General features: G+C 43.6%; 1 protein-coding gene across 7 annotated transcripts in view; it reads left to right on the top strand.

Annotated features, from left to right (window-relative positions):
• The first annotated feature begins 560 nt into the window (after positions 1-560).
• Positions 561-25,808, top strand: part of TANC1 (tetratricopeptide repeat, ankyrin repeat and coiled-coil containing 1) — a 231,026-nt gene continuing 205,778 nt past the window's right edge. For 5 of the 7 annotated variants that reach the window (XM_060152816.1, XM_060152819.1, XM_060152818.1 and 2 more), the window contains exon 1: positions 727-749. Coding sequence is in view for 1 of the 7 variants with exons in the window: in XM_060152820.1 (XP_060008803.1) it covers positions 561-749 (189 nt within the window). In the remaining 6 variants the exon portion in view is untranslated. Of the gene's footprint in view, positions 750-25,808 lie in introns of all 7 variants that reach the window. The other 2 variants (XM_060152820.1, XM_060152815.1) reach the window with 2 other exon arrangements.

Raw genomic sequence — 25,808 nt, 5'->3', positions numbered from 1 at the left:
ACCCGGCCCCGGGGACGCTCGAGGCAATCACCGGTCCCCAAACCTCCCTAATTCGCGTTCGGGAAAGAAAAAGACACAGCAGGCGAGGTGCCCTTTACACCTTACATCTGCCTTAGCTCATTCTTGCCCAAGAAAGTGAGTGAGTGTGTATGTAGTTAAGTGAGGCAGAGAAAATTCAAGAAAGCCACACAAGTCACCCTAAAACATCCACCAAAACTTCATCTTGGTTAATTGCTCCCATATGTCCTCCTCGGCTGTTTTCAAAATGCAGCAAGGAGGGGAGGCCAGGCCACTTCACTGATTTTTTTAGAGGTTGAAAAAAAGATGGACTATCGCCCATCTTGGGTCCAATCCTGCAGGGAACCAAGCGCAGCCTCGGAGGACTAGCCCCCAAGGGGGAAGCTGGGCACCCCGCAGAAAGTTCACGCGCCGGGCCCCAGTGGGTCTCGGGAGCCGCCGCAAGCCTGGGCGGGGAGGGGCGCGGGAGGCGCGGCCCGGGCGGGCGCGCGAGAGGAAGGTGCCTTCGGGAACACGCGCAAGGGCGGGGATTCGCGCTGCCAATGAGGCCCCGGTGTGGGCCGTGCGAGGCGGGGGGACGGGCCGGAGCGCAGCCTGAGCTGTGGCAGCTGCGGGAGCAGCGGCCGCTTTGGGAGCTGGCGGAGAGGCAGCCGCGGAGCGCAGAGCTGGCCGCGCCCCGAGGCCCGGCCCTAGCGGTGGGGAACCGCACCGAGGGGCTGGAAACTTTCCCGGTAGGTAACTCCCGCCGCCCTGGCGCCGCCGCCGGCCTCCGCGCGTCCCGGGCAGCGCCAGCTGCTGCGGTGCAGAGGGGAGCGGGGGTCTCGGGAGGAGGAGAGGGTGATGGGAGAGTGGAAAGGCATGTGGGAAAGTTTCTGGAGGCTCCCTGCCCCCCCTTCGCTGGGCACACCCGGGAGCTTTCCGGGGATAGGCGCGAACTTGTTGGGCGCCTCGGGCCTCGGTCCTGGCGGCTCTGGAGAATCGGTACCTTCCCTTCGCCTCAGCTCCGCGCCGGACCGAGCCGGCCCCGGGCGGAGCTGGGGTTCGGGGGCGCCGGGAACGCGCGACTGCACGCTCGAGTTTCTGGACCACCTCCGCCCGGCGCGTCTCCGCGCCCCCTTTCCCGCCTCCTCTGTTGCCTTCGGGCTTGGCAAGGGCCTGGGCTGCGCCTGGTACCTGGGGTTGGGGGAGGCGAGGAAGAAGCGCACCTGGCACCGCGGGGTCCGGGACGCCCCCGGAGGTGAGCGTGGGTCGCGAAGTTGACGGGTGAACTTAAGCCTCGGAGGGAGTCATATTGCCCCACTCTGGGCTGAAAGTATTGCTTCGCTTCCAAGAACACTGCGATGAGTATATCCACGTTCTTTTTTGGGGGGTGGGGGGGGAGCTAGGATTAGATCTTTAGGGAGAGTGAGAATTGTTTCAAGGTTGTGTATCCCCCCCCGTTCTTGGAGACTGAAGAGTGCTCACTTCTTTGGGGGGACTTATGTCAGGGCGCACGTTCTTCCTGCCGGACTTTGGGGTGCAGGCGCGCAGCGCTGTGGGTGTGACGGGCTCCCCGCTTTGGCGCGGCAGCTTTCCGGAACGGCTGGCGAGGAAGGAAGCCCCAAGGCATTGTGTGCCGAGTTTGCAGACAGAAATGTCTCTGGACCGGCGTTCTCAAAACTTACTTCACTTATTGTGTAAGGCTCCGGGAGGAAATGCGGCGGTGGCCAGGTAGAAATACGGCGCCGCGGCCAGGGCTTCGGAGGACGCCGGGCTCGGCGACAGTCTACCCCTCCCAACCCCCTCCAGTCCACTGTTGGCAGCCCCAGATCCCCGTGTCTTGAGGGGTGGGACTCGTCTCTGTAGCGCTGTTCCCTGCTTGAGTCAACTCCGGGAGGTTAGGAGGGCACCTTCATCTTGAACTTGACCCTAGGAGCATCGCCGTCTGGGCAGGTTACAAGGTAAAAGGAAGCTGAATCTTCCCGTGGGATGGGCCTCGAGCTCTGGCATGGAAAGGAAGTGACTGGTTAAAAATCTTTGAGGAATGGCCTTAGGACTGCTGAGGTCATTAACTCCAAATGCCACACCATCAGACTGCAGAAGTTAATGTGTTTGGAGGGGGATGGGGATAGGAGAGGAAAGGAGAAACCTGGTGAGTTGGTACAGAGAGTTGGTATTTCTGCGTAGTGGAAATGAAGGGAGTCTGCATCTCTGCTTTCACCAGATCCGCTACTCTCTCTCTCTCTCTCTCTTTCTCTCCCTCCCTCCCTCCCTCCCTCCCTCTCTCTCTCTCTCTCTCTCTCTCTCTCTCCCCCCGTCTCCCTCTCCCTCCCTCCTTCCCTCCCTCCCTCCCCCTTTTTTTTTTCTTTCCTTCCTGGGTCATCATTATTCCTGCCAGCCTGGCACTCCTGGGATGGGGGAGGGGAAGGAGACGAAAGCAGTTGGGAAGCTTCCCTGGCCAGCTTGGAGGTATTTAAGATCTGCTACTAGGAAGATTCCAGGATTTTAACAGCTGCTTTTTGATTGCTGGGAATGAAAGAATTTATGAGCCACCGAGAGATGTTCATTATAGTGGTAGTCTGACTGTTTTACTCATCTAAGCTACTGAAGATCTCACAAGGGACCTTCCCTTGGAGTATGCCAGTTTTTGCAAAATTTGTGTCAGCCAGAATGCTTGGTGAGTGTCAGTCAGAACTCATCGTAAATATATCCTGGAGGTATTAAGATGAAAAGTATGTGGGAGTGAAGGAAATATGGTATCTGACATCCTTCAGGACTTCCTCTTAGGGTTGCTCCTGTTACCTGCCAAGTGAATTCGGTCCAGGCTTCCGGATTGTTGTGATTTGACAATAAGAGATGGGAAATAGTGTCATCGATTTTAGTGGAGGCAGGAAAGTCCAGAAATAAATTTAAGGTCACTTTTCATGACCCTGTCTTTCAGCTGTGATACCACAAACTTAACTTTTACTGGGACTTGGGAGCCATGGTTTTCCTGCTTTTTTGGTTTAACCACCAGAATGTCTAAATTATCATAATTTATGTCCATCGTGGAACTAAAACATAACTGATTCATAGTCAGCCTTTTTCTGCTTCCCATAACAGCCTGTAGAAAAGCACATTTCGTCTCTTTAACCACACACAATTTATTTGGTGCCATAGTGGGTTTTTGATAGTGGGTGATTGAGGGCACAAATCTAAAGACAGTGGAATTTTCTCGATTAAATTGTTCATTTTTAGGCAACACCCCCCTCTGAGTTGCTGATTAATTCTTTGTCTCCCGGGAACATTAAAATCAGTATCCCTGGGCTGCTAGAACTGTAATCCATATTATAATGATGTCTGCCAGCATAGCTGGAGGTTCATGTTATGTCGATGTTTCCATTAGACATTTCTAACCCAATTGTAAAGATTTTTGTCTGGGTTGGGTTACAAGTAGGCTGTGAGTCTCATAGTCAGGGAGATGGTTTTATTTATTTTTATTTTTATTTTTTTTTTGGTACGTGGGCCTTTCACTGTTGGGGCCTTTCCCGTTGCAGAGCACAGGCTCCGGACACGCAGGCTCAGCAGCCATGGCTCACGGGCCCAGCCGCTCCGCGGCATGTGGGATCTTCCTGGACCGGGGCACGAACCCGTGTCCCCTGCATCGGCAGGCGGACTCTCAACCACTGCGCCACCAGGGAAGCCCATGGCTTTATTTTTTATCTTTCTGATGAAAAGTTTGTTTAACTTGTAAGTTACAGGAGTAAAGTTTACAAAAGCAAAATAAAGCAGAAGAAATATATGTATTGCTGGGGAGAGATTTGTTTTAGTTCCTAGGATAGCTTTGTTTTGAACCATCCTTTAAAATGCATATTTCAGTGGTGGAAAAACTAGAACCTCTTCCCGACCTCCCACCAGTTTACAAATGTTGTCTATTTACTAGGCTCTTAAGACTTTCTGGGCCTTAGTTTTCTCATTGTTATCATCCCTGTAATGGGATTACCTTTCAACCGCAAAGTTCTGTGACTATCTAGTAGTTTGAGAAATGTAGGCATTCTGGAGCCAGTACTGTAATATTAGAATAGTACTTTGGGGTTTGTAAAGGGCTTTACTTACATATTTTATCCTTAAACCCTCAGTTAAGTAAACTGAGGCGGGACAAGTTAGATCAGTTTGCTTGATATCATGTATAAATGGTGGAGGTGAACTTGAACCTAGGTCTTCTGATTCTCCCTATTCCCACTCCCATATCTCTCTTTATTCACAGAGTCACAAGTAAGTTGGCTAAAACTTGACAAACAGACTAATGTTAATATGTGGCATTTCATTTATGGGTTATTTGGGTTTCAGAACCCCAGGGTTAACATCTATGCTTTGATGTCAGAGACTAAAAACAGTTCAGTAATAATGGTAATAAAACTTTCTTCCCAAGAGAGTTTCAGAAATTCACATACCTCAAACTAACCATTTGTTTATTTTCAACTTCTTTTTTATTAAGGAGGCTTCAGGGTCTAGTGCGATTTATAATCCAGACTAGTAACCCAGACAGCATTCTTAAGGAAATCACTTCTCAAATCTGTACATCTTTTTTTAAAATAAGCAATGAACATATCATTTGCCTTTCTTCTTGATATCTCTCAGCTGAATTACAAAGCCTGGATAAATGTCCCATTTTTGGTGACATCCTTCTTGGGCTCTTTCTACTGATGTCTGGGTAAGTCTGATTTTGCAGCACTTCCTGTGCTAAATAAATTCTTCCCTTATGCTATTGGCTTAACGGTAAAGAAGTAGTAGGCTGCAGGTGACCCATTTTCACTGTGACTCTAAATGTTTGTACTGTGTCCTGCTTGCCTATTTAAGAGCGGTGAGTGCAACTTGACACTCATCTGGAAGCTGGTATGGATTTTCTTTAAAAGGTTCTAAAATAAAATTAGGTGCTGAGCTATAGGCTCTTTTATGTCTGAGCAACCTGTTCATCTTCAGCTCTTTAAACTTATTCTCAGAAGACCATCTTTTTAAAATATTAAGCAATGGGGTTTAAACCTCAGGAAGAGGATGCATCAATGAGTTCTGATTGGCTGACTATAAAATAAAAAGGCTGCCATTTTCAGGTGTGCGTGGAGAGACAGTGTTATGAAGCAGTATTTGCTAATGAAGTTGGGAGACTTGGTTATCAGTGTAACAGAAGGGGACAAGAGCAGCAAAGCAGAAGAATGGCTTCTGGTTTTTTATTATGAGGAGAATGGATTTTGAAAGTTAGGGGAGGACTTTTGATAAAGAAGGCTATCGGGAGACGTTATCTTGTGCAGTGTCGAAGGGGTTCTGGTTTGGGTTGGCTGTGTTACTGATGAGAGATACCCTTCTAGGGTAGATGTTGTCTCTAGGGGCTCCTGCAGGTGTGTGTGATCAAGGAGAATATTCTGGAAAGAAGAGTCCTATAGGTAGGAATGTCAAGGACAAGAAAAGTGTTGCAGAGGGATGGCATAGTCCCTGAATTTTAGCACAGATTTTGCCGCTACCATGAGGGAATTTATTAGTAAAAATCTTCCAGTCACAACTATATAGATGTGAACCCAGGATGTTCAGCCGTACAGCCCAGAACCACGGTGACTCACCACTCACCACCCTGTCTGCCACTCCCAGAACAGAGGCTTATCACCTCTGTGAGTTGGGGTCGGAGTTGGGGAAGTCTCTAAGAAACACTTGGCTGTGACCTTTTCATGCATATATGCTCATGCAAAAATGGGATCTTCTATTACATGTGCTTTTGAAGAAATATGTAAAAGATTCGACACACAAGGGTGCATGTAATGTATCTGCACAGTTTAGAGTACAGTATATACTTATGGGATGTGTTTTTTCTCCTGTCATATCTGTACATTCTTCTTTGGCACTGTTTTAATGGCTGTTTAGTAAATCCATTACATACATTACTATAATTTATTTTAACCAGCCCATTTTGACATTTAGGTGTTTTGGAAAGAAATATCTCTCAGGCTATCAGAGCCCTTTGGCTCAGATATGATTTACTCATCATTAAATCACAGGGCCCAATAAAAAATAAATTAAAAAATCATAGGGCCCAGCACACAGGGGTACCTGGCTGCTGGTACCTTCAAAACCTCTCATCATCAAGAAACTGACTCTTTGTTCTCAGTTCCAATTTGAGAAAACCCTGGAGAGAACCCAGATTGGCCTGATGCCAGCCAAAGGAGAGTTACGGTTGGCAGTCCCCATTAGACCCACAAGATGGGACTGTGGGGAGACAAAGTATCCTACAAAGAAGGGGGTTATTATTAATGGTAGAGAGAGAGAGCTGGGTAAACAAAAAGAGCTCGCTGTCTAACGCAGGATATGTTTCCAAAAGTGGTGTTGATGGTCATAACAGCATACCAATATGCCAAATAATGTGAACATTTTTAATGCTCCTGTGATATATACCCTATAGTCTTGAGAGTAGTAGACTTTTCCACACTCTGTGGGGATTTGAATTGCTTCGTGCACAGGCACTTGTGTAACAGGGTATTGAATTACTGCAAAAAACTCGGAAGTTGGTCATTATTCCCATGTAACCCATTATACTCCCCTCTGTCTGCCATGCTTTATACTAAATTACTTGGGATTAGTAACATCAATTCTTAATGTTTATTGAGTGCTTGCTGACTCTGAACTAGATGATTGAACTTTAAAAATTCTGTGGAAATGAAACAGCATTGTTCTTTCTTCACCCACTGTCCTACATATGTAGAGTGCTGGGGCGCAGGGATAGTTTCTTGCCCATACCACAGCATTCCCCATCCTGGTCCTCCCTTCCTTCTTGTGGCTTAAACCAACAACCCTTTATTTGCTTGGGATTCAGAAACTGGAGCTGGGTTCAGCAGGGCGGCTTTTCTGCCTGGGTCTAGGCTCACTCATACTCTGTGGTTACATGATTCATAGCAGGGGCCCATTGCTGTAAGAATTTACCACATTGCTTGATAACATAATGCTGCTTTTGATTAGTTTTCCATTGCCCATGTGTTGCAGGGTAAGTTGGGTGTACCTCCGGTCCCAGGGAGTGCATCTTGATTAAGCCAAGTTAACCTTAGTAATACCATCAATACCTGTGACTGGTTAATGATTAAGTGTTTGACCAACTATTGGGTCCCACCATATTGAGAACCTAAGATTGTCAGTACAATAAAACAGGTTGACACTCTGAAAATCACAGAGTACAAAGACGGAAGGAGCCTAAGACCACAGGGACTTTTTTTAGCTGCAGAATTAACCAACCCTAAAACCACTGTGACTCAGAACTTCTTATGTGGGAAAATTTTTTTTTATTACTGTTTGAGGCAGTGATCTCCAAAGTGGAGTGTGACAGACCATCCAATATGGGAAGAAAGAAAATATTAAAAGTTTATCTAGAAAAAAAAATAAGCTTTACTAATATTTAATAGATGAGTTGACACTGGTTGTTATATCTGAAAGTCTTCTTGTCACTTAGGTTATAGAAGGTCGCCTGAGGGAAGAGGAGGCATTTTACAACCTGGTGGAACTGACAGTGGTACCCTCATTCTTATTCTTGTCTTTGGTGAACTCTATCCATGTAAATGGATTTATGGGTTACATCATCTAGTTTGTTTTTTTTGTTTTCGTTTTTGCGGTACACGGGCCTCTCACTGTTGTGGCCTCTCCCGTTGCGGAGCACAGGCTCTGGATGCGCAGGCTCAGCGGCCATGGCTCACGGGGCCAGCCGCTCCACGGCATGTGGGATCTTCCCGGACCGGGGCACGAACCTGTGTCCCCTGCATCGGCAGGAGGACTCTCAACCACTGCGCCACCAGGGAAGCCCTATCATCTAGTTTTAAGTAGATTGACTACAACAAAATAGGCAAGTGGTTTAAAAAGATTCTTGCAAAGAAAGTTGAATGGTAATGATGTAAATCTACAGGAATAAGAACATGTAGACGTGTTCTTAGGAAATGCCTTTTAAATCAGATTTAATGAGTTGGCACCAAAATTGTGCATGGATGTGTATTAATAAATGCAAATAAACCTAAGAGTACTGTTTGGATCGTTCTCATCCTTTAAAGAGTTGTTGATGGATGTTTTATAATGTATATACCACATTAGTATACACATGTAATTCGTAACTAGTGTTTTAATTATGTATAAATTATTGGGGTACATGTTTAATGTTTTTACTGTTAGGGCGGCATGATCAAAAGGTTTTGAAACCCCAGTGTAAATCACTTATTGTCCCTTATTGTCACGTAGTTTTTGTTACTCGCAACTGAAAACACCATAGCTAATGCAAGGACAGATAAGAGCCCTGGCTGTTCCCCTTTTATTCATAGGTTTCAAGATTCTCTGTGATCTGATTCGTAACTTTCTTTACTACACCCACTTGTCCTCCATGTGTCTCTGCCACTGAGACTGTAACTGTCCTACTTCGTTTCAATTTTGCCTCTGAGGAGGCTGTCCTCTCCTTCCCCCCACCACTGAACTTTTCATTGTCCTTCAAGGCCTAGCTTAAGTAAATATTGCTTTCTCATTCACATTTTTCTGATTTCTCCCTTCTGCCTCTAAATGGTTCCTGCCATTTAATCCCCCCAGCACATTGCTTGTACGTTGATTGTAATGTTTCTCTCTTTTTGTCTTTTATTAAAAAGTCGTTTGCCTGCTTGCTTTGCCTATGGGCTGTAGGCCTCTTGATGGTTGGGTCCTGGCTTGCCTTAGTCATTTTTAAAAATTGCTTGTTTCCCCTTCTGGGAGAAAGGCAGGCAGACACCCCGCAGTTGTTAAACACTGCTCTATGCTGTTTACCGTGGGGAGGGTCTCTCTCCCCCAGCCCTTGACAGCCTTAGGAGGTAGAGAGCGCCATGTACATGTGAGGGATCTGAGAGCAAGGAGCGCACGTGGCAAGACAGGAAGATCCAGGATCCAGACCAGGGTCACTTTATTCCGAAGCAGTTTTGTCTGCCCACATATGTGTTGCCTGCAGTTCCACATTGTCCTTCTTTTATGTGGGAACACTGGCATGGGTGAAAATGGAAAGCTGCATGGGATGATGCTACAAAGATATTACTGGACCATCCTAGGCAGGTGTAGTGAGCTCAAAGGAGAGTCTACTCTCCTTGTGGGATAATAGGAAAGGCCTGGAGGATGATATGTGTGAAGATCTAAATGCCTATGGACAGTTAGCTGCCTGCAAGTACCCCCAAGCAAAATCATGTGTGATAGTCCCTGTGGTGGGGTCTGGCCTGAGCATCCCCACTGAGAGACAGGAGGTGAGGGACACTACACTGCTCAGCTGAATCAAATTATTTATGCCGACCTTCTCTCCATGGTAAGGATAATTGAGGGTTGACAGGTTGTCAGCGTTCAAATTGAGCCATGTTAGATATATGTTATGATGGAAAACAGGCGTCTCTCCAGGGTTTTGAGGGTCAGATGACGGAATGTATATGAAAGGGTTTTGAATGTTGTAAATGACTTCCTAGATACCAGGGAGACATCAAATTTGATTCTTTCCTTGTAGTAGTGACTTCTAGCTTAGATTTCTTTGTTAGCCATTTTTGTGTTACTTTTAAGTGAATTTCCAAAGGATTTTTTAAAAGTATTGGGGAATAGGACACAGTTTTTCTCAAATGAACTACAGATATCTCAAAGCTTGCTATAAAACTTTTAGCCGTGGAGTAAGTAGAATTTGTGGTAAGGTGGATTTGTCTTGGGATTTAGTTGTTCAAGTACGCATAGGATCCGTTTATAAGAATGGGACCACTTCTGGTGCATAAAGATGGAAATCTGGGGGTCTCTGAGGTAAGTTATTAGGAACCCTTAAGTACCACCTGAAGGACTGTGAAAGAGTTTTGATTTGAGGTTATGTTTTGTTCTGTTTTGTGTTTTTTTTCTGTGAAGCCAGTTACTGATTTTGAGGAGTCTCTGGAGAGGGTTTGGGGAGGGACCCTTTGAAATATCTCAAGATACTTTTAAAAGTGAAAACTAGGTGTGGTTTGAAACTTAAGAATTTGAAATCTATTCCGTTGTAGATTTCCAAGAAAGTGGATGTGAATACGGGAAATTTAAGTCCATTTGAGGGAGATTTTCCAGTGGCAATTTCATATTACAGAAAGAGTATGACATAAATTAAAGCATGTTAACTTAAAGAGTAAGTATAATAATTTATCGACTCAAAAGACAGAAGAGGTGAGTGGCTCCTAAGTTGCAGATAGATGCAGTTGTGAATATTTGATTATTCAGGATTCTTGAAGCTTGCACGTGACTTAAGAGAACCTTACCTCAGGGTGGTTTATCTAGATAAGGCAGCAGTTCCCAAAGTGGGTTCCACGGAAATGTACTCTCAGGAAATTAATAGACATTATGCAGAGAAGCAAGGTTTTATGTTCAAATAAGCAGGAAGATCTGGGGTAACAAAAGTAAAACAGGTGTTTTTGTTTTTAACTGCAGGACTTTTGAGCATCCTTATTTCTAATGTCCATTCTCTATCTCCTTGAAGGGAAACAGAGGAGTTAGTATTTCCCAAGTGCATTGAATTGTAGAAGCTTTTTTTGCAGAGCATCTTGTAGCGAAGACAATGTTGGGTTAATTTGCCAAAATATTTTAAAGCAAATCCCAGGCATCATATAATTTCAGCTGACAAATTTTAGTATACATTTCTAACTAAAGACTTAAGGACAAAAATCACCACCTCATTATCACTTTTAATAAAATTAACAGTAATTTCTTACTGTTATCTAATTGTCCTCCAAATGTCATTTGTCACCATTTCTGTTTTGTGCAACCAGGATTCAGTCAAGGGTTACATATTGCACTGTGGGTTGTTGCTTTTGTCCCTGTAGTTTTTTAAATATAGAAAAATACCACCTCCTCCCTCCCTCTGCTGACTTTCAGCAGAGAACTTGTAGGATGTACCATATCTGAATTTGTTTCCTTGTATTGGTGTTTACCTTGTTTGTTTGTCATCTGTATTTTCTGTAAACTAGAGGCTTTCCTTTAATCTAAAGGCACGTTTAGATTCAGGTTAAGTATTTTTCTCAAGAATAGGTCCTAGACTGTGCTTTTTTCTCCTTATGATTTGGGAGCAGGCAATTTAATTTAGCAATTCATAAGTTGCTTTCTTTAAAATATAAAGAAGTAATGGGGGCTTCCCTGGTGACGCAGTGGATAAGAATCCGCCTGCCAATGCAGGGAACACGGGTTCACGCCCTGGTCTGGGAAGATCCCACATGCCATGGAGCAACTAAGCCTGTCAGCCACAACTACTGAGCCTGCGCTCTAGAGCCCACGAGCCACAACTACTGAGCCCATGAGCACAACTACTGAAGCCCGTGCGCCTAGAGCCCCTGCTCCGCAACAAGAGAAGCCACAACAATGAGGGGCCGTAGCACTGCAACGAAGAGTAGCCCCCGTTCGCCACAACCAGAGAAAGCCCATGCGCAGCAACGAAGGCCCAAAGCAGCCATAAATAAATAAAATAAAATAAATATAAAAAAAAAGAAGTAATGGCTTAGAGTTTGTTTGGAAATTTATTAATATATTGTGGGGGAGGGGTGCAAGTTCAATTTATTCCAGTTGTGGTTGGAAACACCATGGTATTCTGAATAGTTGACCTGGTTAAATGGGTATAAATTTTCAGTATATCTTAAGACTATAAATCATGTGACTCTTGGATAAAATGGCTTGAGTGTTAAACATTTCTGGTGGTAGAATTTTATTCAGAATGACAAGTTACCTGAGTTATAATGGTAAAACACTGTTCTATAAAGATTTATTTCTAAATACATTAATTTAGGAATATGCATTAATTCTACCTCTATTCAATAAATTTTAACAGAATATTTTTCTGATAAATGCTTATGCTGATTTGAAGTACAGCCATAAATCTAAATACACCCTCAGGGTGATAATTTTATATGTACATTGTGTTGGAAACCCAGACATGTAAATAAAAGTTCGTATCATAACTGACTTTGCTAACTTAATTTGATATTTAAGTTTTTTCCCTTGATATCTTTCCAAGTGCTTGTTGTATGTCTGGGAAAAATCAAACTTAAAGGCGTTTTGTATGTCTTAATGAAGAATAGCATGGTATATATAGAGTAGCTTTGATGGACGGAAGCTATCATTGGCAGTTCCCAGCATATTCTTATGTTTACTGCTTAGTGGGCAGGGATACTGTTTTATACATTACAACTTGCCTGTTGTGAATAATAAGGTGCCTTGGACAGAGTAGTCCTTTGTACCTATAGTAGTACACTAAAAATATACACATATACACTGCTTTTTTCTCCTCCTTTTTAAAAAATACAAATATATAGGAGATAGTGAAAAAAGCATGATCTTTGAAGCCAGATGAACCATGGGTAGTTTACTGGACCTCTGTCGCTTTGTCTGTAAAATGGAATAGTAATTCCTGTTTTATAGGGTTTGTGCCAAGACTGAAGGTGAGAACCTACACAAAATATTTCAGCTGGCCAAAAAGTTCGTTCGGGTTTTCTGTAACCTCTGACATACATAGCTATACATAGCAGTGTGCTTGGCTCAGAGGTGCCCAAAACAGGTCCTTTTCTCCCTTCTCCTCTTAACCCTATTTTTATTTTTAAAAATTTTATTCATTTATTTATTTATGGCTGCATTGGGTCTTTGTCTCTGTGCGCGGGCTTTCTCTAGTTGCGGCGAGCGGGGCTCTTCTCCATTGCGGTGCGTAGACTTCTCATTGCCGTGGCTTCTCTCGTTGCCGAGCACGGGCTTAGTTGGTCCGCGGCATGTGGGATCTTCCCGGACCAGGACTCGAATCCGTGTCCCCTGCATTGGCAGGCGGATTCTTAACCACTGCGCCACCAGGGAAGCTCCTTAACCCAATTTTTAAATTCAGCTCTCTGGATCAGTAATTGAATGGAAGTTTCTGTTTGTTCTGAGGGTTTTAAAAATTGCTAACTTTAAGGTACTTGTTACAGAAGTCCAGATAAGAGCTTGATTTCAAGATAACCTTTATGCATAATTTCTCAGTTGCTTATATTAAAATAGTGAGACGTTTATATGAAATGTTTTGAACAAACAATTGGGACATTTTTAGATGGTAATATATAGAGGAGAAGGAACCAGAGAATAAAATGGGTATTTTATTATGGCCATGAGGATATTGCTAAAAAACCTTCTGGTTTTAATGAAAGTCAGTATTTAAAAAGTCCATTTATTTACTAAGCCTGTGAGAACATGAGATGCTCCGCACACTTATGTAGAGTTTTGCTGGAGTGCGGTTTAGAATGAGAAACTTTATTTTATTTAGATGGAGTAAGTCTGTAGTGCCGCACTCAAGTCCTACGTGTGGTTTATTTATGAACAGGGCCACCGCCAACGTGGAGCGCAGTCTTCCCTTCAGAGGAGAGGCATCGGTGCTTCCCTGAAGGGCCCCGAATCCTCACGAGGGGGGAGGACTCTCTTTGCTGGCTTGTGCCCTATTAAAGACTCATGGAAGGGAGAATTAATATGATTAATTCTGATGATGTTCGAGGCCTGAGTTAGCGGGAGGAAGAATATGAAAGTCAGTTGAATACCTTTTAACGTGGATTTAGGGTGCATTAGCTCTTATAACATTCGCAAAAACTTTTCAGAGTGCTGTTGTTATCATTTTGCAGACAAGGAAGCGGGCTACGTTTGAACAGCCTACGTTTTGAACTGCAGAAGTCAGGGAACAGCTTGGAGGTTGCTTAAATAGGCATTTATGCATGAAGCGAGATACGTTTTCTTCTATTAGGTGTTTCTAAGTCTTGGGGCATTTGGCTTTGTTAATGGCTTGTGGAAGAAGAGGTCTCACGAAGACAAGGGCGCACGCTGCTCCCTGCCCTGGTAGTACCTGTTCTGTGAGAATGACCTTGATTCCCTGAGGCCACTCAAGTTCAGCTGCACTGGAGCTTTTATTTTTTTTCTTTTTATTTCACTGGAGCTTTTTTACACTTCTTTTTTCCTGCCGTGAAGTAACAGTTTTTTTATCCCTTCGTTTCTGTAATATTTTGTTTAAGCAAGAAGGACTCCTTAAATTGTCCAGCTCCACGTACGAAAGTCAAGCCAAGAGGAATCAAAGAGCGTGATTGCCCCTCCCGTCGTGGAAACAGTGATGAGATACCATTTTTAGAGGGATAGTGATTGAGTTCTAAGCTGATGGGATTTATAGGCATTTGACCTTGACAGGGCTTTTTTTTTTTTTTGCTTTCTTCATTAAGAGCAGTCTTAGCTAGCTCAGAGAATATAATATCCTTAGGAGTTTTAGAAGTAAAAAGTTACCATGAAGGTGTTAACTGTTTGACAAATTCGAAACTGTTTGCACTTGTCAAAGGGTGGCGGAAGTCTTGCATTAATTTTTCCAACAAATATTTCTTGAGGGCTGTCATTGTGCCTTTCTAAGTTTGAAGCCCAGCTCTGTGTCAGTCTGAGGAGACAAGTGCATGCAGAGTACAAATGTTAGAGAGACACGTGCGCAGCGGGAGCCAGGAGGAGGAAGGGGAGGAGGAGTTGGGGCTGGGGAAGGCTTCAGGGCGGAGGTGGAGGATGCCTAGCCCTTTGCCAGGTGGGGAAGAGAGTGAGGGGCTTTCTATGAAGGGAGCCTGCTGAGCAGAGGCTGGGAGGCATGAAAATACAAGTCATGTTTGGGGTGTTGTTACTAGAACAGATGGCGCCTGGCATTTGGGTACAGTGGCAGGGAGGGGAGAGCCAGATTGCAAAAGGCCTTGCTTGCCAGGCAAAGAAGTACGGACTTGAGCCTATGCAGCCAGTGATAGCTGTCAAAGGTTCTAAAGCAGGGAGATGATGAAATCAGAGCCACGTGTTGGAGAAAAGCTTGGGTGGCAGCAGTGTGGAGGAGAGGCTGGCGTGGGGACAGATGGGTGGCAGGGCTCTCTGTTATGAGGCTTTTGAAGTAGGTCAGGTGAAAGATGATGTTCGGGGCCTGAGTTAACGGGAGGAAGAATATGAAAGTCAGTTGAATACCTTTTAACGTGGATTTAGGGTGCGTTAGCTCGTAGAACATTCGCAGAAACTTTTCAGAGTGCTGTTGTCGTCATCCTCGTTTTGCAGACAAGGAAACGGGCTCAGCGAAGATTTGAACTCAGGTTGCCGGTCCTCTGTCACCATGCTTTTAGAACAGGGATGAGAACACAGAACGTGTGCATGGAGAGGTGATTTTTGCAGTGGAGTGGAAGCTGCTTCCAGAGCAGAAAAGGAATACTTGGCAGCTGACTGAAGGTAGAGAGCAAGGCTGCTTCCAGGCTGGGCAGCAAGCTGGGGACGAGGGATGATACCGGGAACCGAGAACGCTCTCAGGACGGGAGGGGCAGGTTCAGGGCCCCTCTGGGATACCCAGCTGGAAATGCCCAGTGGGCAGTAGGAAATTTGGTTCTTGAAGCAGCATCCCCGCCTCCCTGTAGAAACTCCTTCACGTCCTCTGGGTGGGCTTGGAGTAGAACTTATGTGGGTGGAGATGGGTAACAGCTTCTCCTGTAACCCCTAGTTCCAAGCAGTATTGTGCTGCACATGGGAATCACCTGGGGCACTTACGCTGAATGCACATTTCCAGGCCTGCCCACAGGTGGTATTTCAGTGGGTCTGGAGTGGGGTTTGGCAACTACATTTGTATCAAGACCTTGGGATGAGTGGGGAAGGGTGCAACAGGATCATACTTTTGAGAATGTTTGGCTGTGAATGGTCTAGGCTGTCTTTTAATTTTACTTCTATCACAGAGCTTTTGAGAGCTCTTTAAACAGCATGACGCTGATCTCTGGTGAAAAGCAACACCTAGGAGAATTGCTTGTTTTTAGGAACTTATGTACATTCATATTTAATTCTGCTAAGGATGCTTTTTAGTTATTTGGATTAATACTCAAAAGTAGCAAGCCCTCAAAATTAGGTTTGTTTTTGCTTATTTATTTATTTATTTTTGCGGTACGCGGGCCTCTCACAGTTGTGGCCTCTCCCGTTGCGGAGCACAGGCTCCGGACTCGCAGGCCCAGCGGCCATGGCTCACGGGCGCAGCCGCTCCGCGGCATGTGGGATCTTCCCGGACCGGGACACAAACCCACGTCCCCAGCATCGGCAGGCGGACTTCCAACCACTGAGCCACCAGGGAAGCCCTGTTTTTGCCTTTTAAGTGGACCTTTGGCAAGAAATTTCTAGTGAAATTAGTTTCTGAGTATTTTTCTTGCTTATGAAAAATAGGTTGGAGGAGGGAACCTGGGATGTAGAGAGTGAGGAATAATAGCATGGCGTTCTTGGTTTGCCTGGGTGTGGCCTAGGTTGTCACAGATGAAAAAGTCACTGAATGGGGATCTGAGGTACAGCATTGTGACTATAATTAACAGTACTATATTATAGATTTGAAAGTTGTCAAGAAAGTAGATCTTAAATGTTATCACCACACACAGACGCAAGTGGTAATTATGTGAGGGGATGGAGGTATGAGCTAACCTTAATGTGGTAATCATTTTGCAATACTATATATGTGTGTCTAATCATCATGTTGTATGCCTTAAACTTACATACATATCAATGATATCTCAATAAAGCTGGAAAAAAAAAGTCACTGAAAGGGACTGAACTCTTTGAAATCTGGGTTTTAAACCCAATCAACCCGCCGGTTATTACACTATTTGCTTATTATTAGTCCTGACTCCAGCCTGGATCCCTCTCCCCTTCTTCTCTGTCAGTTGGGTCTTTTCTTTTTTTCCTGTTGAGATAGAATTGACATGTAACTTTATATTAGTTTGAGGTGTGCAACAGAATGATCCAGCATTTGTAGATGCTGTGAAATGATCACCACAGTAAGTCTAGTTAACATCCATCACCACACATAGCTACAGTGTTTTTTTCCCTTGTAAGGAGAACTTTTAAGATCTATTCTCTTGACAACTTTCAAATATACAATACAGTATCATTAGCTATAGTCACCATGCTGTACATTATATCCCCAGGACTTATTTCATAACTACAAGTTTTACCTTTTGACCACGTTCACTGACTTCCCCCCCTTCCCTCCCCCCAGAGCCCCTCCACCCCCAACCCCTGTCTTATCTTTTTTTGGTACATGAGACTTTGAAGCCAGACAGACGGGGTTCAAGTCCCAGCTGAGCCCCTTAACATCAGTGTGACCCTGGGCGGATTACCTAGCCTTCCTGAGCTTGTTTTCTGTGACTTTGGAATGCTGGTACTTTTGAAGGTTGTTTTGGGAATTGAGTGACGTGGGTCCAAACACCTGGACCCAAACCCAGCCATACTCCCTAACCATGGGAGGGAGGTTGAGGGCTGGAGATGTGCTTCAGTCAGCACACCACAAGTGCCTACTCACTACACTGGGCAGTATATTCAGGGCTGACTGCCCAGTGCGTTTCCTTACAGCCCTTACCTACCTTATTGCCCCTTTCCTCCAGAGTCAGGAGGCATTCTTGTTTGGGTGTGGCTGATGATATGCCAGAAAGGGTTTTTTTTGGTTTTTGTTTTCAGCCTGTGTGTCTTTTTTGCTGGTGTCTGGTTACCTTTGGGATAAGTTTTGCTTCTTTGTCTCCCCTAGTGAACAAGGTTTGGGTTCATTGACTGCTGCTGATTGGTTCATACTTCTCCTGTGTGGGAGGGAGGAGCTGCCTCCTCTGGTTTTCCCACCTTTGCTAAATGCCATTTACTACTTCCTGTGTTAATTAGGGGGCTTCTCAGTTGCCTTTCCTTAGTCCCCATCCTGGTGGAGGGGATGGGAGGGGGCCCACCTGCTCTCTGGTTGATTTCTTCCGTCACTGGATAGATGCCAGTGAGCCCTTAACTTTGTGCCAGTTCTGTGGTAAGTGCTTATTCTTAAATTACCTACTTTCATTGTCGTAAAGACCTTAAGAGGACGTAGGCATTCTTACTCTGCCCAGTTTGGAGGGTCCATATCTGGCCCCAGGTCTCATAGCAGGTTAACAGGACCCTGGTACCTACTCCTGCAGTGCTGCCCTTCTCTCCCACCTCTTGCCCATGATAGGTGTAGCTATCTGTTGGTAGCTACCAGTCAACTTTTTTAAAAAAAATTATTTATTTATTTATGGCTGTGTTGGGTCTTCGTTTCTGTGCATGGGCTTTCTCTAGTTGTCGCAAGCGGGGGCCACTCTTCATCATGGTGCGCAGGCTTCTCACTATCGCGGCCTCTGTTGTTGCGGAGCAGCACAGGCTCCAGACGCCCAGGCTCAGTTAATTGTGGCTCACGGGCCCAGTTGCTCCGCAGCATGTGGGATCTTCCCAGACCAGGGCTCGAACCCATGTCCCCTGCATTGGCAGGTGGATTCTGAACCACAGCGCCACCAAGGAAGCCCAGAACCAGTCAACCTTTAAATCCTTTAGGAGTGCTGGTTCAAAGGTCAGTTTTAGTAAGTGGTCTGGAGACTTAGATGGTGCAGTGTTGGGGAGTGGGGAGAAATTTGGGACAAACCAACAGTGCTCACAGGGAGAGCAAGCTGGTGGAATTAAGTGGGGATATTGCAGCTGCTTAAGTCTGCTTGTTCTCATTTTGAATGGCTCCTGAAAGACTCAGCCTGGGTGTGCTAAGTGCATATTTGTGGATGCTATAGACAAGACTTGCTTGTTCATAACCCTTTTGTTTTTTTGCCATTTTAGTCCTACATTATAGATTGCTTTGGGCCGATTTCTTTTGGAGGGGGGAACCACAGTGCCCTTAGATTATCCACAGTGTTAATTAACATGTCCTACCCTTAGGGACTGCTCATTTGACCTCTTCACTTAACTTCCAGCATCCAAACATGTAGAAGAAGAGCATAATGGAGAGATCAGTGATTCTGGAGTAAAGCAGACTTTGTTTCAAATTTCAGCTCTCCATTAATGCCCTTGGACAAATTTCTTAACTTCAGGGCCCTCAGTTTCTTCATCTGTAAAATGGGGATCATTGTACCCAGTGAGAAATAATGTTCGTACAGTACATCTTGGTAGGGCTTGGTACCTACCAAGCCCTCTTACCAAGGTAAGAGGTGTTCAGAAGTTTCCTTATTCATTTCAGCTTGATTCAATGGGTATTAAATACAATTAGTGTTCTAGACTTTGTACTAAACTCCAGCAGTTACAGAGATCAGTAAGAGGTGATTTCTGTCCTGGGGAGCTTAAATTCTAGTGGTCAGGGCTGATGCATACACATTCATCATGAGGCGGTTAGGTGCCAAGACCCAGGCTACGGCAGGAACCGAGCACAGGAGCATTTCCTCTGCCTTGAGGGCTGGGAAATCCTTTCCTTCCTGAAGGAGGTTATGCCCAAGCCCTGCTTAAAGGACTGAGTAAGAATTAACCAAGCAAAGGAATGTGGGATGGGTTGCAGCCAAAGCAACAGCATAAGCAATGGATGGACGGAGTATCTGGGAGAAGTGTATGCAGCCTGGGTTTGGCTGGAAGCAGGAAGTACAGGGAAAGGAGCCCCGAGAGCCTGGTGTCTGTGAAGGTGCTGGCAGGCCTGGTATGCTGGCTGAAGAGCTTAGAAGACATAAAATTTGCTAGGATGGAGAATCCAATGTAAGGGAAAAGAATTATGTAAATAGTGGTTGATAGTTTTGTCAGACATTTTCATAGTGTAGTCTGATAAATTCTGGTGTGTCCATGCAATAAAGTGATCTGCAGATGTTAAAAGACTGAGGTAGGTTTATTTGTGCTCTTAAGGAAAAACTTACAAGAATATTACTAAATGAAAAAAAATGCATTGGGCATCTTTGGAAGTGTATATGTATTAATAAGTGACTACTTATAGCAGCTGCCTGTGGGAGGGAGCTGGGGGGCTGGGATAGACGACAGTCTTGCATTTTACGGCAGACCCTTTTGTACTGTTTGGCCATTTTCCCACATGCACCCATTTCTTTATAAAAAAGAAAATACTGTAAAGAAATGACTGATGCTGTACATTATCAGGTGAGCTGGAAACCAAGTGGCAGAGTGTAAAAATAACTTGTGTTAGTGCACTGTAGTGCCATTATGCGGAATGCTAGATTATTTCATGCTCTGACAATAATACCATTCATGGGGGGTTTTAGAGCTTCCCACTTTCACATACATTATTTCAGTCAGAATTAATCACTTCCATCTGTGCTCTCCTAGCAATTAAAATATTTTAAGAATTATAAATGTTAAATGGTGCTCTGTAAAGGTTGGGAAAGGGGAGAAAAGAATATTATTTGTTTAATACGACGTCCATGACTTTATTCCCTTGCTTTCTTTGCATATGCCTTTGTAAAAAATATAATTGTAACTAAAATATACATTTACTTAGAGGCTTTTCTGTTCGGTGTGATTTCATGCGTTTCCCAGGTGTTGTGTCATTGTTCTCCGTGCCTTTTTGGGTGGCTGCTATTTCGTGGTACACCGTGACTCATTCACCCGTGGCCCCTTGAATCACTCACGCTCCTGTGTGCTCTCCTAGCTGTGCTGGTTTTCTGGGTTGATGTTCTTCTTTCCTATACCCTTGGAGCTGGGATGGCCTCTTGTCACCAGTGCAGGGCACAGGGAAAGTGCTATTTTTGAAGGAATAGAGGTTCCTTTTGGGCTTTGCAGCAGCATTTTGAGATAGAGATGAAAGATATGGGTAGTTTACAGCCAAGGAAAGAGACTCGGTAAGCAGTCTTCCCAGAGTCACACAGCAGCTACCTGTAAGTGGCTGAATTCAACCTTGAATTCAGTTCTCCTAACACCAGCCCAGCAGTCTTTCTACTGGTCATGAAATCAGAATTTTCAGCAGGTCTTGCTGGGAGAAGAGATGGTTGGGTTCCATTGAGAGTAAGTGAGTGAACAGATTTTTGACCTTTCCAAGAAATTTAATTGCTCTACTGTGTGTTCTGGTGACGGGTGAACTGGGTTCACACCCCAGTAGCATCTTTTTTTTTTTTTTTTTGAGGTACGCGGGCCTCTCACTGTTGTGGCCTCTCCCGTTGCGGAGCACAGGCTCCGGACGCGCAGGCTCAGCAGCCGTGGCTCACGGGCCCAGCCGCTCCGCGGCATGTGGGATTTTCCCGGACCGGGGCACGAACCCGTGTCCCCTGAATCGGCAGGTGGACTCTCAACCACTGCACCACCAGGGAAGCCCCCCAGTAGCATTTTTGACAGTGTATGCCTTGGGCAGGTTACTTAACATATCTGGGCATTAGTTTCCCATCAGTTAGACTGCTGGATGGGGGAACCTCACTCCACAGGGTTATCCAAATACACATAAGCCTTTTAAGATGGTACCTGGCACAGGGTAGGAGCTCACTAAATGCTAATAGAACTTTTTTTCCTGTTGGTTTGATGAAAAAGAATAATACCAGTGTTGATAAGGGTGATGGGGAAAAGAGTACTGTCATACAGTGTTGGTAGAATAAATGGGGACATCTCTTCTGGAGGGTAACCTGTCAGTGTGCTAATTTAAAGCATGACAACTCTTTGACCCAGAAATTCCAGCACCGGAAATTTATACTAAGGAAATAATTGTACAAACACATAAAGTTATATAGATTTTCATTGCAGTATTGCTTAATAGCAAAAAAAAATTGGGAAAACCAAATGTTTACCTCAAAAGGAGCTTGGTGAAAACTTGGTCACCCATACAATGGAATAACGAGCCCTTTTATACATGGTGAGGGGGGGCTGAGTGGAGTGGTGTGGAAAGATGTCTTCTGTCTACTGTTAAGTTGAAAAATAGGCCACAGAATAGTATGTATGCTGTAACCACATTTATGCTTTTTTTTTCCCTTCAAAGTATGTATTAGGTAACTGTTTGACACATTTAAGGGCCTACTATGTACAGGTTCTAAGCTGGGCCCCTTTAAATGTGTTTGTGTACATAGAAAACAAGTGTGGAAGATCTTTGGATGGTAGGGTTGACAGTTTTCCTTAGTTAAAAAATTACTTTACACCATATTTTTCATTATTTGTTACTGTTACAATCTGTGTTAAAAAAGAAATCTTCAAAAAAATAAGAACATCAGCATTTCCTTTCTCTCCACCTCCAAATTTCAACCCTTAAGCTTTCTTGTTAATTAAAAAAATTAATTACTAAAGTTTTATTCTGGTTTGCCTAAAGAGAAGACATTGTCTTTTGTCCTGAAATCTCTTTTACTCTGTAACTAACAGCATTTGAGTGCTTCCTGTGTGAATGAATATGCTAAGGTGGCAGTGATACTCCAAACATCTTCAGTGTGTATTTGACAGTGTCACTCCAGAGCATTTAAAGAGAGCTTAAGAAATTAAATCATTTTAATATGGAAAACGTTTCAGGTGGTTTGGGCAAAGTAACTCTCGTATACCTGACATACTTGGTTTTAACCTTCTAGGGGGATTTCTATCTCAGGACAACAGAGATTAAACTATCAATGGGTCCTAACCTTTTATATTTCATGGTTTATAGATCACAGGATAGAACTTTTGTTTTGCAATTAATGGTAGAAGGAGAACCTCTTTTTTGTGGGGAGGGGAGAGTAAGTGGAAGGGGAGGAGAAGGGATATAGAGAGGAAGAGGGTAATATATTTTAGAATACAAACTAGATTAGTCCTCATTGAGAATGAAAAAGATCAGTCTTGATGTTCATGTCTCAATTTGAGGTCTTCATACTGCAAAAAAGTTGAGTTTTTAATATTTTAGACATGCCATCATTTAAAAAAATTTACAACTTGTAATCAAGTTGATTTATTTGTGGGCTTTGTAATATTGATATTATTTTGCTAAATCATAAGTGGTTAACTTTATTGCATTGGGGCTTAAAATATGCTTTAGATTTTTAAATTGAATTCTTGGCATCATATATGAATTATATTGTGAAAGAACTATTTTGAGAGAAAACTGACCAGATATCTCTTTTTTGTAAACGAGTGATACTGAAGGTATGTTTAAGTCTGCTTTTGAGGTTTGTTGAAACACATGACACCACTCCAAGTGAAAGATGACGGGCTTGGAGCTGGATGGAGCTGAGCGTGAATTGAAATTTTGCCATTTCCAAACTGAGTGGCCATTTACAAGACTAATCCTTGCCTTGCTGGTTGTGAAGACTAAGAGATAACTTGTGTAAAACATCTGCTGCCTTGTCTAGTTAAATGTTAACCAAATACTTGTTTCTCCTGAGCTCTTAGAGTTGAGATGCAGATTCTCTGGGTGTGTGGCCCTGCATTTGTAGAAGGTTGTCCTATAGCTCCTGTGTGTGATGTGGTCCTGGAGGTGGCTGGCAGGTGGGCACAGTGTTGTGCCTTGGAAAGTTATAACAAGCTGAAAGTTAGTCATTGTCGCCATTGACCCTTTCAGTGTAATGCATGGTTACTATGTGTTTATTTGTGTTGTTCTATTTTAAAAAGCACTTTTGGGCTTCCTGGTGGCACAGTGGTTAAGAATCTGCCTGCCAATGCAGGGGACACGGGTTCGAGCCTTGGTCTGGGAAGATCCCACATGCCGCGGAGCAACTAAGCCCATGTGCCACAACTACTGAGCCCGCGTGCCACAACTACTGAAGCCCGCACGCCTAGAGCCTGTGCTCTGCAACAAGAGAAGCCACCACAATGAGAAGCCCACGCACTGCAACGAAGAGTAACCCCCGCTCGCCGCAACTAGAGAAAGCCCGCGTGCAGCAACGAAGACCCAACGCAGCCAGAAATAAATAAAAGCACTTTTTATAGGGATAGAGTGTAAATTCCACTTTAAAAATGTTAATCTTTGAAAACCCAGAGCTAGGCCCCTGTTATCAGCCACTTGAGTGTTATCCAATCTGCTATAGGCTAACCAGATCCCGTTAGGTAATCCTGCCTCACTCCCTGCAAGCCCTTTGCCAAGAGGGCTGGACACTTTAACCGGAAGCTCCCACTGTGGCTGTCATTTCTTAAGGTTTTTTTCTTGGGTTTTTGTGGAATGGGATGAGAAAACTAACAGGTGGGTGGGTAGATTTATTAATACCTGTCCCCATTCACACTGCCTCCTTCCTTCCCCCATTTAGATCTTTCCTGTCCTTGAAGGCTCTGTCCAAGCCCCACATTTCTCAGGATACTTCCCAGACAGCTCTCCAGTCCACTCTTGTACTTCTGTCTGTAGTGGACGTATTAGCACAGGCACCACTGTCCTCACCTTCTTTATGTTAGTCTCAGATTATAGGTGACCTGAGGGCATCCATCAACCGTGCATTTTGCTCCCTTTTCTTTGGTCCTTACCTGATGTGGAACTCCAGTAGATAACTCCTGATTTTGTTTCTTCCTCTTTGTCTGGTCCAATGCCTTATGTCTTGGAAGAACCCTCTGTAAAGTTTCCCATGTAGCAAACAATCTTCTGTCCTTTAATTTTAATTAAAAAAGAAGACAGAAAGGAACTTAAAAAAATAATTTTTTGGTATGTCCTTCCTTCAGTGTTTTTTCTTTGCACAGACGTACATGTATATTGATAGATGTGTTAAACGATATGCTGTCCTTTTTATTACATAGTTTGCCGTTTTCAGATACACACACATAAGGTACATATTATCTCATATTAGTATATATTTAACAAGTGATTTCTAATGATTGCATGTAATTCATATTCCAGCCTATAGGTATAATATAATTTTATATTTTATAATGTAGTATAATTTAAAACTATTTACTTATTATTGAGTTTTAAATAACACTGCAATGAACATTCTTCCTCTACAGTTTTATTCTCTAGCAATTAAACTGTTACAGTTAATTTAGCATAGTAGTTTTAAAAAATAAATTCATAGAATCTGTTCATTTTATTAGTATCTGAGTAATCACTGTGGTTCAGGATCATTATAGGTGTTGTGGGATACACTCAGATATAAGTACTAAAGTACTAAGGATAAAATAAAATATGTATACCAATAGAAAGTGATGTCAAGTATTTAAGTAGACTATTTAGATTGGCACTAAGGAACTTATGCAGACAACCTGTGTCCATCAGTGGATGACGGATTTTAAAAATGTGATATATATACACAATAGAATAATATTCAGCCTTAAAAAACGAAGGAAGTTCCGTTATTTGCGAGAACACAGGCAAACCTGGAGGGCATTATGCTAAGTGAAATAAGCTAGATAGAGAAAAACACTGCATGGTGTCATTGATATGTGGAATAATTAAAAAAAAGAAAAGAAAAAAGGTTGAGCTTGTAGAATGAGACTAGAAAAGTGGTTGGTGGGGACGAGGGAAATAGAGTTTGGTAGAAGGGTACAAATTTTCAGTTATAAGATGAATAAGGTCTGAGGATCCAATGGCGACGATAGTTGACAACACTGTATTGTATAATTGAAATTTGCTAAGAGAGCAGAACTTACATGTTCTCACCAAAAAAAGAGTAAATATGTGAGATGATAGGTGTGTTAATTAACTTGGGTGGGGGGGAATCCTTTCACAATGTATATGTACATCAAAACATGACCTTGTGCACTGTAACTATCTTACATAATTTTGTCAATTATACCTCAGTAAAGCAGGAAAAGAAAAAGAACCTTATGTAAGAAATGTATACAAATTAAAAACAAAAACCTGGAGGGTGTGTGGGCGTGTGTCCCAGGGTGAATGCAGACTTTGGCAAAAGAATCTCCCTGTATTACAATTGTATGGCATAACCTCACTGAAGGGGGCAAGGACAAAAAGGCATGAACCTAAGTAACTTTGGAAAATGGTGTTTTGACTAGACAGTGTAAGGCTAAAGACAAAACAAACAGTACATCAACAGTGTACTCTAGTTGGTGAGGTTGTTTCTCATGGGAGCACGGGTTAACAATTCTGAAATGTGTTCAGGGGTCAAACAAATAAATAAATGGATAGTGGAAGGTGGAGCTAGATTTCCCACCATTGGAGAGAGAATTTACAG

Source organism: Lagenorhynchus albirostris, chromosome 6 (genome assembly GCF_949774975.1).
Source record: "Lagenorhynchus albirostris chromosome 6, mLagAlb1.1, whole genome shotgun sequence".
NCBI lineage: Eukaryota > Metazoa > Chordata > Mammalia > Artiodactyla > Delphinidae > Lagenorhynchus > Lagenorhynchus albirostris.
This window is presented reverse-complemented; position numbering and strand designations above follow the sequence as displayed.